General features: G+C 37.2%; 1 protein-coding gene across 10 annotated transcripts in view; it reads left to right on the top strand.

Annotated features, from left to right (window-relative positions):
- The window catches only part of Kmt2c (lysine methyltransferase 2C), a 216,371-nt gene that overhangs the window by 160,988 nt on the left and 38,452 nt on the right, over positions 1-16,931 (top strand). For 7 of the 10 annotated variants that reach the window (XM_051203215.1, XM_051203205.1, XM_051203208.1 and 4 more), the window contains 12 exons: positions 85-189; positions 548-595; positions 1,389-1,517; positions 1,692-1,724; positions 1,822-1,941; positions 7,069-7,201; positions 7,438-7,652; positions 8,634-8,707; positions 9,655-9,837; positions 10,170-12,095; positions 12,745-13,037; positions 14,340-16,165. In XM_051203215.1, coding sequence (XP_051059172.1) covers positions 85-189; positions 548-595; positions 1,389-1,517; positions 1,692-1,724; positions 1,822-1,941; positions 7,069-7,201; positions 7,438-7,652; positions 8,634-8,707; positions 9,655-9,837; positions 10,170-12,095; positions 12,745-13,037; positions 14,340-16,165 — 5,085 coding nt within the window. The remainder of the gene's footprint in view (positions 1-84; positions 190-547; positions 596-1,388; positions 1,518-1,691; positions 1,725-1,821; positions 1,942-7,068; positions 7,202-7,437; positions 7,653-8,633; positions 8,708-9,654; positions 9,838-10,169; positions 12,096-12,744; positions 13,038-14,339; positions 16,166-16,931) is intronic. The other 3 variants (XM_051203210.1, XM_051203211.1, XM_051203214.1) reach the window with 2 other exon arrangements.

Raw genomic sequence — 16,931 nt, forward strand, 5'->3', positions numbered from 1 at the left:
AGCTGCTGTATTCTAGATACTTAGGGCATTTTAGAATTTTGTGTCTAGGAAAATACTTAATTTTCATATACTTACTATATTTAGGTACTGCTGATGACCCATTAGCTGATATTTCTGAAGTCTTAAACACAGATGATGACATTCTTGGAATAATCTCAGATGATCTTGCAAAATCAGTTGATCATTCAGGTATACACGAATACTGTTTGCCTGATTTCTGTTCTGTGATTTAAGAGCTGTATGGATGTGGAACACTTTTATTTTTCCCAGTAATGAAGTGGGTTTGATGTTTTGCTTCGATTTTTTTTTTTTTTTTTTTTTTTTTTTTCCCTTCCACTGTGTCAAAGAAGCCAGTAATAGATCTTTCTTAACTGGCTTTAGGAGGAGACATAGCGAGTGGCTCATTCCTGTTACCTTTCTAATTGCATCAGATTTAAGGCATGTTGCCTTAAAAGTCTTACTGCACTTTCTCCTCTTTTTTTGTGTGTTTTCCTTTCCCTCTCACTTCTGTGGTAATCATCCATTTTATTTGGTTTGGGTCTTGTAGGTCTTGATTTATGCACTTTCCAGGTTGGGAGCTCACCCTTCCCTTTTGGTAAGAACTGAGCGATGGATGGCAGTGACTAGAAGTAGTCTTTCTTAGTAGTGGTCTCAGCTGGAGCAGCCTGTAGGTGCATGCTTGTTTATTAGTAGTGCTAATGCGTCACTAATCCATACTTTGCTTCTCCCTTCTTGTGTACAGCTAAGGCATAGTGCTTTCAATGACTTCCTTAATAATTTTAATAAATGGTTTTCCTCTTATGTAATAGTACTTTGTAATATTACCTGAATAATAGTTTCTAATACAAGATTAAATAAAAGCAGACTAAAATGTAAGACTAATAGTATTGAGAAAGTATGAAGAATTAGATGATATGCTACTATTAGATGTTATAAGGTGATGAACATAATTTATATTTTCAGATTGTAACTATATAAAATATTTTAAGTAATTTATAATTGAAATTATTTACAAAAGATGATTATTCAGGTATATACTGAGTGTACATCTTTGGATTAATTTATGCTGAAACTTATCATTCCTTTGACATTTGACCTGATGATGGCAGTTATTATGTGATGGCATCTTAAGGATTCTTAATAGAGTTTAGGTTTTTCAGATGTTGCCAAGTTGAAATCAGTTGTGTTCCTTAGGAAATATATTTTGTTTGAAGAAAAGATAACTTCAGGTGTCATATAAATTCATAGATACATTGTAGTTAAATTTAGTAATAGCCTATCCAAAGTACTTCCAAAATCCTGATAATATAATTCAGAAGTATAGGCTTCTTTTAAGTCAGTGTTGTGCTTGTGTTAGACTCACCTCTCCATTTATTTTATTCTTTTAGATATTGGTCCGATTCCTGGTGATGCTTCCTCCTTGCCTCAGCCGAGTGTCAGTCAGAGTTCACGGCCGTTAAGTGAAGAGCAGCTAGATGGAATCCTCAGTCCTGAGCTAGACAAAATGGTCACAGATGGTAAAATATTTGCCCTACATCTTTAGACTTTCTAAAAGACATGAGTAAATATAACTTTCAAAGGTTTTTGCATGCATCCTTAAGTTTGGATTTGTTTTGATAATTTTTCTACTAATTAAATGCTATTTTATATCTACATAATGAATAGGTAATTATTGCTATTTTCCATTCTAGGAGCAATTCTTGGAAAGTTATATAAAATTCCAGGTTTGTAATCTGTTCTTTTACTTTATAAAAATGGCATTCCCCATTGAATGAATGACCCTAGTAATTTTCATGTTATTTCTGTAATTATTTTACCCAGAGCTGAGAGGAAAAGATGTTGAAGACTTGTTTACTGCTGTACTTAGTCCTGCCACCGCTCAGCCAGCTCCATTACCTCAGCCTCCCCATCCACCACAACTATTACCAATGCACAATCAGGGTATGCTATTACTTTCTAAGCATGATTCCACTTGTGTGTGTATTTGCAAGTATATATAAATATGTGCATACAAGAACACCCTCAGGTGGTGTTCCTTAAGAGCTGTCTACTTCTCCACAATGCCCAGCTTTATTTATTTACCTATTATTGAATTTGCAGAATATAAGTGCTAAAGCATGTGTGTGTGCGTGCCTGCATGTGTGCCTGCGTGTGTGTGTGTGTGATGCATTCAACAGTCAGAGGGCAATGTGCAGAAATCAAGGCTTTTTTTCCACCATGTTGTTCTCAGAGATTGAACTCAGGTTGTCCAACTTGATCAGAAGGGCCTTTACCAACTGAATCATCTTGCTGGTCCAGTTTTGTTTGGAGTTCCATTAATTTTTTTTTTCTAATTTATTTTGTGTATGTGTGTATAGCTGTGTGGGTACATAAACTCTAGTGCATGTGTGAATGATAAGAGCACAACTTGCAGGAATAGGTTCCCAGGGGTCGAACTTAGATGGTGAGACTTAGCGACAAGCAGTGCCTCTATCCACTCAGCCTTCTCACTCTCTCCCAGAATTTTATGCTCTTAACCCCTTACTAATTGATATGTTCCTCCACCTCAGCATCTTTGTTTATTATACACACAAACACATTGCCCTATTCCTTAGTGCTGAACAACACAAACTTACCTCTGTCATACTCACATGATTCATCCTGAAACTAGAACAGATTTTTTCTCCTTTATTTTCAGTAGTGAGATTGTAATGCTACCTGGACTCTCCTCTTTCCCCAGATTCACCCTAACTCACTTTTCATTCTGCTGATCCTCACATGGTGACCCACAACTGCACTTAATGAATCGACTCTCAATTTTATTGTTATTTCCTCAGAGTTGAAACATGCGTATCCCTACCTTCCCCCATGTGCTTTCATTTGTACCATGTGCCACAACCTTTCTGAGGTGATGAGTTTGTCTTTTTAGATTGTGATCTCTTCAATGGCTGTATTCTCATCTTTTTCATCATATATATTCACAGTCAATCAGTGGCTTTTGTCCATTTTTAAATTCCTGTGAATATTTTTTGAAAATTTTCCCAATTTTATTTTATCTACTAGTATCAATTTGCAATGTAAATGTAGGTTCAAGGCATCAGTTCTTTGCTTTTTTTTTTTTTTTTTCTTTCTTCCTTTCTGGAAAGTTGAAATACAATGATCAAAAATTAAGATCTATGTGACTATATTGGAAGAGAGATTTAGATTCCCCAGAAAGGAACTTAGGATTCTACAGGCAATGCATTTTTTTATTTATTTATTGTTGTTGTTGTTGTTATTGTTATTTTCCCCAAGACAGGGTTTCTCTGTGTAACATTAGCTGTTCTAGAACCTGCTCTATAGACTGTGCTGGCCTGGAATTCACAGAGATCTGCCTGCCTCTCTAGTGCTAGGATTAAAAGTGTATGCTACCAGGCCTGGCAAGTGCATATTTTAATAATTGGAAAGAATAACACAAGTGTCCTATGTTAATGCTTTAGTGTGCTAGATTGTGTCATATAATATCTTTATAAACTTGTACCAGTTTTCATATGTAATTAAATTTGCCAGTAAATTCTCTTTATATTTGTTTTTTGAATACACATAGCACAAATACTAGAAATGCTTGAATTTTTACTAGTTTAGGTGTTAAATGTAAATGTACTTTGGGGTTTTCCAGATTATATATTGAATTTACATTTGGATAAAACTCGTGCCTTAACTGTTTCTTTGTATAAATCATAAATCATTTTTCAACCTGTGGGTCACATCCCCTTTGGCAAACCTCTATCTCCAAAATATTTACATTGTGACTAATAACAATAGCAAATTATAACTACTGTGAAATAACTATGAGAATAATGTTAAGATTGGGGTCACCATAGCATAATCAATTGCATTAAAAAGTTGCAGGATTAGGAAGATTATGGTTTACTGCAATTGTTTACTCATGCTTTTTTAAATGATTAGGAGTTCTTCAGTATTTTCTTCTCAATATATTGAATCTATTTTCTTTATGTATTTTATAATTGAATATATATGATTTAGAGATCAAATTAGTTACAAATGTATTCATTTTTAAAGACCTTGGTTATTATGGAAATTAATTCACTGTGAAATCTCATGTTTAGGAAATGATTTAACATGATTAAAAAGAAAGAATAGTGGGGTAATGGTGGTTCATGCCTTTAATCCAAGCACTCAGGAGCCAGAAGCAGGCAGTTCTCTGTGAGTTCAAGGTGAGCCTGGTATATACACAAAGCAAGTTCCAGCACAGCTAGGGCTGTTAACCCACAGAAACTCAAAAAAACAAATAAACAAACAAAAGATAGTTCAGTGTTGATGAATAAAAGGTTGATCATCCTCCTGAGCCTGTAGCCTATATACGATTGTAGACTTCAATTATACAATTGACTTACAGAAAAACATAATTCAAGTAGAGTTGCATGAAGCATCTAGATTCCAATGTTTATATCTGAAATAATGGTAGATGTAATTTTAAGAGTGATGTCTGATCATGATATATATAATTACATATACACATATATATGCATACAGTGACAGGTAGTCAATAATGACTTCTTTTATATTTTCTAGAGCAGAAGATGGAAGATAGTAGTGATAGGTTATTGACATCTATGAAGACTGGACAGAGGCAGTTAGCCTTTTTCATACGGGCTTTCTCTGAGCCAATGAAGACTCATACTGATGAAATGTTGTGATAAGTTAACATGTTTGATAGTGTTCTGGTATCAATATTGGAGATCAATTTGAAAATAAGAGTTATCATAATGGGCTAGAGAGATAGCCCAGTGTATAAAGCATTTGTGTTACATATATAAAAGCTGGTGGGAGGTGGTAGCCCACCAGGCCCACCCTTGGCAGGCAAAGTCTAGGTTGGGCAAGGGTTAAGGGGTCCAGAGAGGAAGCTGGCTGGTTAACTAGCCAGAATTGTTGAACTCTGGGTTCAAGGAAAGACCCTTCCTCAATAAATGAAGTGGAGAGCAATTAGGGAAATACTGGACAACAAGTTTGAATTGTTTTACCCTTGTATGCATTCATGCATGCACATGTGCAGCTATACAAATATAAACACACCTGGATAAAAGAATTCTGGTAATATATTGAATGGATGTGAAAGAAAGAGTAAAAATTAAATGAATTAGACAATATCAACAATCTATAACCCAACATTAAAACCATGTGCAAAGGGATAACTCCCTTTCCCTTCCACCCCTCTGTCTATGTAGATACTTGAGTGCCTGTGTGTAGGCATACATAGCTTTTAGTTTAATATATACGAAGTATACATACCTCCTTCTGACTTAAGGAGTTGCAATTTGTCAATTCCATAAATGAAAGAATACATGTTATTTTTCTAGTGTTACAAACTATAGTTGTGGAAAGGATGAGATTTTGTTTTTTAGAGAATCATTGCTAGCAGAGTATAGATTTCTGAGTATTACTGAGGTATAAGTAATTGTGTGCTCAACCCATCTAATTTACATTAGACAATTGTAATGTTTCTTATTACCCACTCACCCACCCTGTGTAACCCTGGCTCTTCTGGAACTTGCTCTGGCTGTCCTTGAACTTAGAGATTCACTTGCTTCTGCCTTTGAATGCTAAAATTAAAGGTGTGTGCCATCACCTCCCAGCTTATCTTTCCCCTTTTTAAAGTAGAGTAAAAATGAGAGAGAGTGAGTATAAAGATCTCATGTTGACTTGTGGTTAAAGACAGAATATGAAGTTAATTTCTATTTAGAATGAGAAAAAGTGAGACAATGTAGTGTTAACAGTAATACAGAAAGTTAATAAGCAGAAAAGAGAATTTCAAGAAGCTTGAGATAAAGTAAGTGGATGTTTCTTCAGATAAAAGTTAGGTAAGTGTTCAGATGTTTTCATGAAGTCATCCTCAAACAATTCTTTTAATAAACTTAAATTTAAGTATAACTTAAATAGGTATAGTAAAGTTGAAGAAATTGACTTTCTTAACTGTATGTCAGGTGTGATGAGCCTTCATGCTCTAAGGCTGAGGCAAGACTATTGTCATGAGTTCTAGGCAGTCTGGGCTATGTGGCAAGTCCCTATGTCTAAAAATTAATTATTTAAGCAAATAATGAAGGAGAGATGCATTCCTGTTTGCACATGTGACCCTTTACAATCTTTTTTACTTCCACATCTTTTCTCTTGAATGAAAAAACACGTTAAGTGCTTTAAGATTTTATGAAGCTTGAGTTAATACGTGCAAGACTTGACAGAATGGTACTTAGCACACAGGAACAACACCCATGATGGTGGACTTCAGGAGGTGTTGCTTATAGATTGCCACAGTGGTGAACATGTTTTTACCACTCAGCTCTTGTTTACCCTAATTATCTGAAGCTTATGCCTTTTAAAAGGTGTGCCAAGACAGTTAGGTGGGTAAGCTCTTATGAAGCCCAACTGTCTGAATTCAGTACCTGGAATCCATGTGTTAGAAGGACACAACCAACTCCTGCATACTTTTTCCCATGCCTTTGTTGGGAAAAGGCAACTTATTTTAAATAGTTTAGACATGTGGGTGATTATAATAAATATTCTAGTGATACAATTGATGTTAGTGAGAAAGCATGAGAAAATCTCACATTTGCCTAGTGACTATTTAAAGAGAAGCTGAATTTCAAACCAGTAATTCATTGTTTTTGTAGCTAATGTGTATTGAATATTTACTGCCTAACAGGAAATATATATATATAAAATCTCTGAGAACTAAATACATACTATCCCAATCAATTACATAAGAATACCTACATTTTACAAATTGAATTAGAACTCAATTCTGCTTCTGACAACTTACAGACTTGCAATGAAAACTTAGAGCTGTTGAACTGTAAAACTAATTTATATAATATGCTATAATTAGGGAAATGTGAATTTTAGAGACCACATTTCAAAATTTTGTAACCAAGCACATTACCCTTTAATCTTAATACAGATAATAATACTGTAGTATAATATTGAAAAAAGTACTTCTTTAAAATAGTATTAAAAGATTTTATTTCAAGTATTTAAGCCACTTGACATTTATGAATATTTTACAAACTAAATGATTGTTTTTCCTCATTTAAGATGTTTTTTCCCGGATGCCACTCATGAATGGCCTTATTGGACCCAGTCCTCATCTTCCACATAATTCTTTACCTCCTGGAAGTGGATTGGGGACTTTCCCTGCTATAGCACAATCCCCTTATACTGACGTCAGGTATTTAAAAATCTTACTTTCTATGAAAACTTAAATTATACTAACCATTGTTCTATCTTAGCCTTTTAAATTATTATTTATGACATTAGTATTTGTTATATTTACTGTGAGTTTCACTGAAGATCATCAAGCATATTTAAAGCTATTTTGTTTCAAATTCTAGAGTAGAACTTGAACACAGTATTAGTAGAAAGTTACCTTGTTTATGAAGTGAAAGTGTTTTGTTATTTTTCCAGGGATAAAAGTCCAGCATTTAATGCAATTGCAAGTGATCCCAACAGCTCCTGGGCACCAACAGCTCCTTCTATGGAAGGAGAAAATGATACCATGTCAAATGCCCAGAGAAGCACACTCAAGTGGGAGAAGGAGGAGGCTCTTGGTGAGATGGCAACAGTAGCACCAGTTCTCTACACAAATATTAATTTCCCTAACTTAAAGGAAGAGTACCCAGGTCAGTCATGGATGTACTATGACACTTAATAACTTCTTCCTCTTGAATGTCATGCCTTTGTTTTGAAGAATACACTGGAAAGTCCTTTTCTCATCACGTGTTTATCTTGTCTGGTTGCTCATGATGCAGATTCCATAAATGCTCAGTAAACCTAGGCCTTGTGTTCATTTATATATTTCCCAAAACTTTCTTTAATGTGTGAGATTGTCAGTTTAATTAAATCTTTGAGAATTTCTCAAGTCTACATTGTGTTTTAATTATCATATTTATCATTTCTTTCATCTCCAACCCTTCCCAGATTCATTCCTTCATCGTCTTTCAACTTTGTGTCCTTCTTGAAAACAAAACAAAACAACCCACAGTGTCCAGTTTATGGTGCCTATATGCTCCTGGGTATAAGATCCATCCACTGAAGCATGCTCTACATCCTTTAAGGAAAATTAATTCTTGTTCCCTTAGAAACCATCAACTGTCAGTATCTCATCAGCTAGGTGTGGGAGGTCATGATTGTTCCCCCCCACCCCCAAGATACCTGGTTCCCATAGAGGCTGGAAGAGGGTATTGGATTCCATGGAACCCAAAAGATGGTTGTGAACGCCATGTGGATACTAGGACTGGCACCTGGGTCCTCTGGAAAGGCAACCAATGATCTTAACCACTGAGCACCCCCTTCTTCCATTCCTGTCATGGGACTATCTTAGACTTGAAATGCAAACTCAAACCAAGATCTTCATTTGTTTTATCTACACCTGATCATAAAACCTGAAAGATAATTTTCTATAATGCTTTGACTGTTCTTTGTTTAGGCTAACAATGCATCACCGGCTGTTATTTCAGGTTGAAACTCAAAACATTTTGAATTTTAGATGATTTCTAATTTTCAGATTGATAATCAACCTGTCGATAAACAATTTATTAGTAGCTTTTATGACAACACTGTGTCACCTTGTTTCTGAAAACGTGTCTTCTGTTCTTTTGTAGACTGGACCACTCGAGTGAAACAAATTGCCAAGTTGTGGAGAAAAGCCAGCTCTCAGGAAAGAGCACCATATGTGGTATTTACATAATTCCTATGTGTTAGATGTCTTTAAGCACAATATTAAACTTAACTTGTTACTATCTAGAAAACGAGCAGTTAGCTTTATTTTAAAGTTAACTCATCTTTCTGACTTTTCTTTCAAAAGAACAGAACATTTTTATTTTAAAACAGACCAGAGTATTTTAAGGGTTGTTAAGATAAATTAAGTATATTAATTTATCTCATCTTAAAATGTTTTATCTCTTAACAGATAAATGCTGCATTTGAAGATGAGATTAGTTTTCTTTTTTGTGTCTGAGATTTACAAAAGAATCTTTATACATCTTGGAAGAAACATGTTGAGACTTCCTATATAGAATTCTGAAATCACCATAGCTGGAAAATATTAGGGAATTTACAACTTAGTGAATTATTTTCTCTGAGCTTCAGCTGCAGCCACACAGTAAAGCCTTGGTGTGGGAAAAGAAAATGCCATTTTCATCTACTAGATCTTCTACACATCAGTTTTCAGTTGTAATGATAACTTTGGGAGGAGCTAATGTGGAGCAGGGCTAAGGGATAATTCTGTGGTTTGTTTTACCTCGAATTTAGTAATAATAGAACTTTTTTTTTAAATGGCTAATTTTCCTTGATGGTAAGTTTCAGACTTCCAGTTGTTTTAGTTTGAGGATCAGTTTGTTATTTTCTTCTTTAAATTGAGGGATATGCTAATTATTTGTTCTAATGATTTGTTTGAAATATATTAAAATATAGTTCATTACAGTGGGATTTATTTCCATAATCCAAGTACATACATAGAAATGTCTTTACCTGGTAGTAACATGCACTTTGGAAAAGGTGGGTTACTATCCTGGTCTTTTTATTTTAGCAGAGACTTTACGTTTTTTAGGGTGACAGTTCAACTATTTAACACAGTTTTGTATCTTGAAAACACTGGGACATTTTTTTCTCTTTTTATCAAAGCAAAAAGCCAGAGATAACAGAGCTGCTTTACGCATTAATAAAGTTCAGATGTCAAACGATTGTATGAAAAGGCAACAACAGCAAGACAGCACCGATCCCAGCTCCCGCATCGATTCGGATCTTTTTAAAGATCCTTTAAAGCAGAGAGAATCGGAGCATGAACAAGAATGGAAATTTAGACAGGTACGGGTTTTTTTGGATGATTTGGTTTTTAAATTGCATTTTGTTTTTGGGTTAAAGGTGTTTATGTCATTTCATAAATGGTTCTTAATAAAATAAATATTAAAATAGATTTCCCTTTTTGGTAATGTTCAAATTGGTCCTAGATATTTATTGAAATACTATAGACAATATACTGCTACAGGCATAAATGGGACATGCTATCATGACAATCTCTTTTGTTATGAATTTATCTACTGGAAAGCAGTGTGCTAGCTATTGACATCAGGTGATGAACATTGTGCTGCCTTTCTCTCCATGATAGTTGTTTTCTTTTTTTTTCTTCATCCTAACAGCAAATGCGTCAGAAATGTAAGCAACAAGCTAAAATTGAAGCCACTCAGAAGTTGGAACAGGTGAAGAATGAGCAGCAGCAGCAGCAGCAGCAGCAGCAGCAGCAACAACAACAACAGCAGCAGCAGCAGCAACAGCAGCAACAGCAACTTATTTCTCAGCACCTTGTAATTCCTTCTGGTTCAGATACTCCAAGTAGTGGAGCACAAAGTCCCTTGACACCTCAGCCTGGCAATGGAAATGTGTCTCCAGCACAGACATTCCATAAAGACCCATTCTCCAAACACCTACCCAGTGCCCCTGCTTCTACACCTTCAGATGATGTGTTTGTCAAGCCACAACCTCCACCTCCTCCTTCAACCCCATCCCGTATACCCATTCAGGAAAGTCTTTCTCAGTCCCAGAATTCTCAGCCACCTTCCCCGCAAATGTTCTCACCTGGATCATCTCATTCCAGACCAACATCTCCAGTGGATCCTTATGCAAAAATGGTTGGTACTCCTAGACCACCTCCTGGGGGCCATAGTTTTCCCAGAAGAGGTTCTGTTACACCAGTAGAAAACTGTGTGCCTCTATCTTCAGTTCCTAGGTCCATTCAGATGAATGAAACATCAGCCCCTAGGCCACCCCCAGCCAGAGATTTGTGTGCTTCCACCATGACAAACAGTGACCCCTATGCAAAACCTCCAGATACACCTAGGCCCATGATGACAGATCAGTTTCCCAAACCTTTTAGCCTTTCTAGATCTCCTGTGGTTACAGAACAAACTACAAAAGGTCCTTTAGCAGCTGGAACTAGTGATCACTTTACTAAACCATCTCCTAGAGCAGATGCCTTTCAAAGGCAACGGCTACCTGACCCATATGCACGGCCATTGTTAACACCTGCCCCACTGGATAATGGGCCTTTTAAGACTCCATTGCACCCTCCTCCACCTCAGGACCCATATGGATCTGTGTCACAGGCATCAAGACGACTCTCTATTGACCCTTATGAAAGGCCTGCCTTGACACCAAGGCCTGTAGATAATTTTTCTCATAGTCAGTCAAATGATCCATATAGCCAGCCTCCCCTAACTCCACACCCACCAATGAGTGAATCTTTTACTCATTCTTCAAGGGCTTTTTCTCAGCCTGGAACCATATCAAGGTCAGCATCTCAGGACCCATATTCACAACCCCCAGGAACTCCACGCCCTAGTATCGATTCTTATTCCCAAACCTCAGGAACTGCTCGATCTAATCCAGATCCTTATTCTCAGCCTCCTGGTACTCCCCGGCCTAACACTATTGATCCATATAGTCAACAGCCACCAACTCCCAGGCCTTCTCCACAGACAGACATGTTTGTTACATCTACAGTAAATCAGAGACACACTGATCCTTATGCTCATCATATTGGGACACCAAGACCTGGGATTTCTGTTCCTTATTCTCAGTCACCAGCAACACCAAGACCAAGGACTTCAGAGGGTTTTACTAGGTCCTCCACTGCAAGACCAGCCCTCATGCCAAACCAAGATCCTTTTTTGCAATCAGCACAAAACCGAGTACCAGGTTTACCTGGCCCTTTGATAAGGCCACCTGATATGTGCTCCCAGACGCCCAGGACACCTGGGCCTGGCCTTACAGACACATTCAGCCGTGCTTCCCCTTCTGCTGCTCGTGATCCATACGATCAGCCTCCAATGACTCCTAGGCCTCAATCTGACTCTTTTGGAGCTAATCAAGTTGTCCATGATCTTGTTGACCGTCCGGGTCCTGGGTCAGAGGGAAACTTCAGCACATCTTCAAATGTTCCTGTAAGCTCCCAAGGACAGCAGTTCTCTAGTGTCTCCCAACTTCCAGGACCTGTGCCAACTTCAGGAGGAACTGATACACAGAACACTGTGAACATGTCTCAGGCTGACACAGAGAAACTGAGACAGGTAAACATTACAGTTTTTTCAGTTTTAAATATATTAACTATGGAATCTCATTAAATCAAATGGTAATTTTTTTCTACACAAATATAAAATTTCTTTTTTAAATCATTCTTTAGAGTTTATTAAATAAAAGGAAAAATGGAAATGATAAGATTAACATTAATTAAATTGGATTTAACCTGGCTCTAATTTCAGTCTTCATGATTTTATTGGAAGATCATTAAATATGAAAACCCTTAATTTTTTTGGCAGGGGAGGATTTCAAGACAGGGTTTCTCTGTATTGCTTTGGAGCCTGTTCTGGAACTTGCTCTGTATAGATCAGGCTGGCCTTGAACTCACCGAGATCTGCCTGTCTCTGCCTCACGAGTGCAGGGATTAAAGCTGCGCACCACCAACACCTGGCAAAAACCCTTACTTTTATGGTGATTATTTGGCCAAGAAAAAAAGACCCAAATCACCAGTTATTTTATTACTTGTTTGGTTTTGGGGTATGTGTGTATGTATTTAGTACTTAAATGTAAGTAATGTTTTATGACGCTTTAAAGCATTTTGAAATTTTAAACAATGTAGTCACATAATATAAACTAAACATTGAGAGTTTTTAAAATGTTTAATTATAGGTCCCTGCAATTTTGTTTCTTTCTATTTAGCGGCAGAAGTTGCGTGAAATCATTCTTCAGCAACAACAGCAGAAGAAGATTGCTAGTCGCCAGGAGAAGGGGCCTCAGGATACACCAGGAGTACCTCACCCAATGTCCCTTCCACACTGGCAGCCAGAGAGTGTCAACCAGGCTTTCACTCGACCTCCACCTCCGTATCCTGGGAACATTAGATCGGCTGTTATCCCTCCACTAGGACCTAGATATGCAGTTTTCCCCAAAGATCACCGTGGACCCTATCCTCCTGAGGTTGCTGGTATGGGGATAAGACCTCATGGATTTAGGTAATGCTTTTTAATTTTCCACTAGATTTAAGTAGATATTAGAAGAAGGAACTGGGCAAATTGTACTCTTATTCTAGAATTTATTACACATTTCTACTTCTTTCATCTGTGAGATCCAGTCATTATTGTTTTTAACTAAGGAAAGGTCAAGGACTTCTTCCTTTTAATAACTCTAAAGCTTCTTGATAGACCCTTTGTCATTAAATATTGATAGGATATCTGTAATCTTCATGATTTAGTTTATCATGCCAGCCAAATCCTATCTTCCAAACTGTAGCTACTGTATCCTAATGAAGCTTCTTATGATGTGACAGATAATAATGGTACATTTTACTCTTAATTTAAATTGTAAGATGTTTGTAGAGAGTTGTAAACAGGAAAGGTGCCACTCTTTAGAAACTTTTGAGTTACACAATTGAGTTGTAGAGTGGGCCAAGATGTATGACAAACCCAGACTTGCTAGTCTTTTAAGGAAAGAGCTTTTTAATGTGACACATAATTTAATCTTGCTCTTATATTCTTTATTTCCATTTTATTACACCTTAGTTGTAGTTTGTGCCCATTGCTAATTTGTGTATTAATTATGTGTGTGTGTGGTAGGAGTGTATATACATGTGAATGTGGAGGTTAGAGGTTGATGCTGTGTGTGTGTCTTCTGTCAGTTTACCTTATATTTTTGAAATAAGGTCTCTCATTCAACCTGGAACTCACCAGTATGGCAAGACTAGCATTCCAGTGAGCCTAGGGATGCTCTTGTCTCCCTCCTCCACCCCTCTATGATTATAGGCATTTTTTTTTTGCACATGTGAGGGGGTATACAAAATGTGTTTATCATGCTTGCTCAAAAAGTACTTTCTCTCTCTCTCTCTCTCTCTCTCTCTCTCTCTCTCTCTCCCCCTCTCTGTGTCTCTTTAAAAATTTTACTTGGGTGTGCAAGGCACAAAGTACATTTGGCAGACAGAGAACAACTTTGTGAAATCAGTTCTATCCTTCATGTATCCTGGAAGTCATACTCAGGTCATTTATATGGCAAGCATTATTACCTATTCATTGAGCCATCTCACTATCCCAGTTTTGTCTATTAAAAAAATTATAAAGATTTTTTATATTACGCATTTTGATCATGATCTTTTCTTCTCCCAGTTCCTCTCAGTGTCTTGCATTTTCACTGTCATTCAGCTTAGCAACAGTATTTCTTTCTTTTTTTAAAATTATCTATAGACTAATTTAAAACTTTTTCTTCTTGTACCAATTCTAAATTGACCATCATCATTAATTACTTGGGTGTTTTTTTGCTTTTAGATTTGGATTTCCAGGAGCTAGTCATGGTCCCATGCCAAGCCAAGATCGTTTCCATGTGCCTCCTCAGCAAATACAGGGATCTGGAATACCCCCACACATAAGAAGATCAATGTCTATGGAAATGCCTAGACCTTCAACTAACCCACCACTAAATAATCCAGTTGGGCTTCCTCAGCATTTTTCTCCACAGGGTCTACCAGTTCAGCAGCATAATATACTAGGTCAAGCATTTATTGAGTTGAGGCATAGAACTCCTGAAGGAAGGTCACGGTTGCCATTCGCTGCTTCTCCTGGCAGTGTTATGGAGTCATCTTCTCATCCCAGACATGGAAACTTTATTTCCCGACCTGATTTTCCAGGCCCTAGGCACACAGACCCTGTGAGACGACCTCTCCATTGTATACCTAATCAGCTACCTGTGCATCAAAATTTAGAACAGGTCCTACCTTCTCAGCAAGAGCAAAGCCATCCTGCCCACCAATCTTCTGTTGTCATGAGGCCTCTAAGTCATCCCTTAGGTGGTGAATTTTCTGAGGCTCCTTTGTCTACAACGACTCCAGCTGAAACAACACCTGATAACTTACAGATAACCAACCAGTCTTCTGATGGTCTGGAGGAAAAGCTAGACTCTGATGATCCTTCTGTGAAAGAACTGGATGTGAAAGACCTTGAGGAAGTTGAAGTCAAAGACTTGGATGATGAAGATCTAGAAAATTTAAATTTAGACACAGAGGATGGCAAGGGTGATGACCTGGACACTTTAGGTAATTTGGAAACGAATGATCCTAACCTGGATGACCTCCTAAGGTCAGGGGAATTTGATATCATTGCATACACAGATCCAGAACTTGACTTAGGGGATAAAAAAAGCATGTTCAATGAGGAATTAGATCTTAATGTTCCAATTGATGATAAGCTAGAAAATCACTGTGTATCACTTGAACCAAAAAAAGGGGATCAAGAAGACAAAACAATGGTTCTCAAAGATAATGATTTGCCACAGAAAAAATCCACTGGTACCAGTGAGATAAAGACAGAAGTCCTATCTCCCCACCCTAAAGAAGAAACACAAAGTGAAATTAAGAAAACTGGCGCCAGAAAAGGTGATGGTGACACTCTGTGCTCACAGGCTTCTGCTCATACAGACCTGAGTGACAGGGAAAAGGCTTCTTTGCTGCCTAATGATCCAGATATGCTTGAGAAAAGAAACAATCGGGAAAATGCTGGCTCTGGTACCAGTGCCATTCAAGGGTCCACTCCTCTGCCTGCTCAGGATGTGATGAACTCTTGTGATGTAACCGGATCAACTCCAGTCCTTTCAAGTTTACTTTCTAATGAGAAATGTGATAATTCAGAAATTAGGCCTTTGGGGTCTTCCCCACCAACTCTGCCCATTTCACCATCCACCCATGGGTCAAGTTTGCCTCCTACTTTAATAGCACCACCTGGCCCTCTTTTGGATAATGCCATGAATTCTAATGTAACAGTGGTCCCTAGGGTAAACCATGTTTTTTCTCAGGGTGTGCCAGTAAATCCAGGATTCATTCAGGGTCAGTCATCAATGAACCATAATTTAGGGACAGGGAAACCTACAAATCAAACTATGGCTCTCCCAGATCAATCCAGCACTGGTGGCATGTCTGGACCTCAACAGCTAATGATTCCTCAAACGTTAGCCCAGCAGAACAGAGAGAGGCCCCTCCTTCTAGAGGAACAGCCTTTGCTTCTACAAGATCTTTTGGATCAAGAGAGGCAGGAACAGCAGCAGCAAAGACAAATGCAAGCTATGATTCGTCAGCGGTCAGAACCATTCTTCCCTAACATTGGTAGGAAACTCCAAAGTAAATTACTGGGGGCATTTGGGTGTATGCAGCATGCTTATAAGATTTCATTATTGAAATTTCATTTGGAGTGGAGCACTGAGAATTTTCCATTTTGGATCTTTAAAATGAAAACAGGAATTTTAGATTCCTTCCAGGTCAGTCAAAATGATGCAAACGTTGAATTGTGACCTTATTCGATTCAGCTTTTTATAGTGTTATGAAAAATAATCCTTTTTAGTTTTATCTGCCAATTTTTACCAATGAATCTCCTTTCAGAATGATGAGAAAATAAACTTAAGAAAATTGTGATTAAAATTGTGATAAAGCTTCTTGCTGTTTGGTAGTAATTTTTTGGTTGCTTTTTAAGGAAAAAATACAAATCCATGCAGTCCATATTCTTCAGTGCCTTGCCTTATAAGAATTAAAATTCAACAGGAGCATATATGAGGAATGCTTTCTTCTAAACAATGGTCACAACAAAAAAAGCATTGTATCAATGCTGCAGTTCAAATTCCATTATTTGGTTCCTTTTCCCACTTACATGCAAACAGATACTCTTTCAGTATCCTCTCAACACTTTTTTGGTGCATCCTAGAGGCATTGGTAGTTTTTTCTTTATTCTGAAAAGTGATAACCAATTTAGTGGAATTCTTTAGTATTGGAAATAACTGCAAATTCTTATTCCTTTTGTTACATCTCTAAAGAGATCATCCTAATTAGCACTGTAAAAGTTTGAACCAATAAGGATTGCATTCCTGTACTTTACCTA

Source organism: Phodopus roborovskii, unplaced genomic scaffold, assembly GCF_943737965.1.
Source record: "Phodopus roborovskii unplaced genomic scaffold, PHOROB, whole genome shotgun sequence".
Lineage (NCBI taxonomy): Eukaryota > Metazoa > Chordata > Mammalia > Rodentia > Cricetidae > Phodopus > Phodopus roborovskii.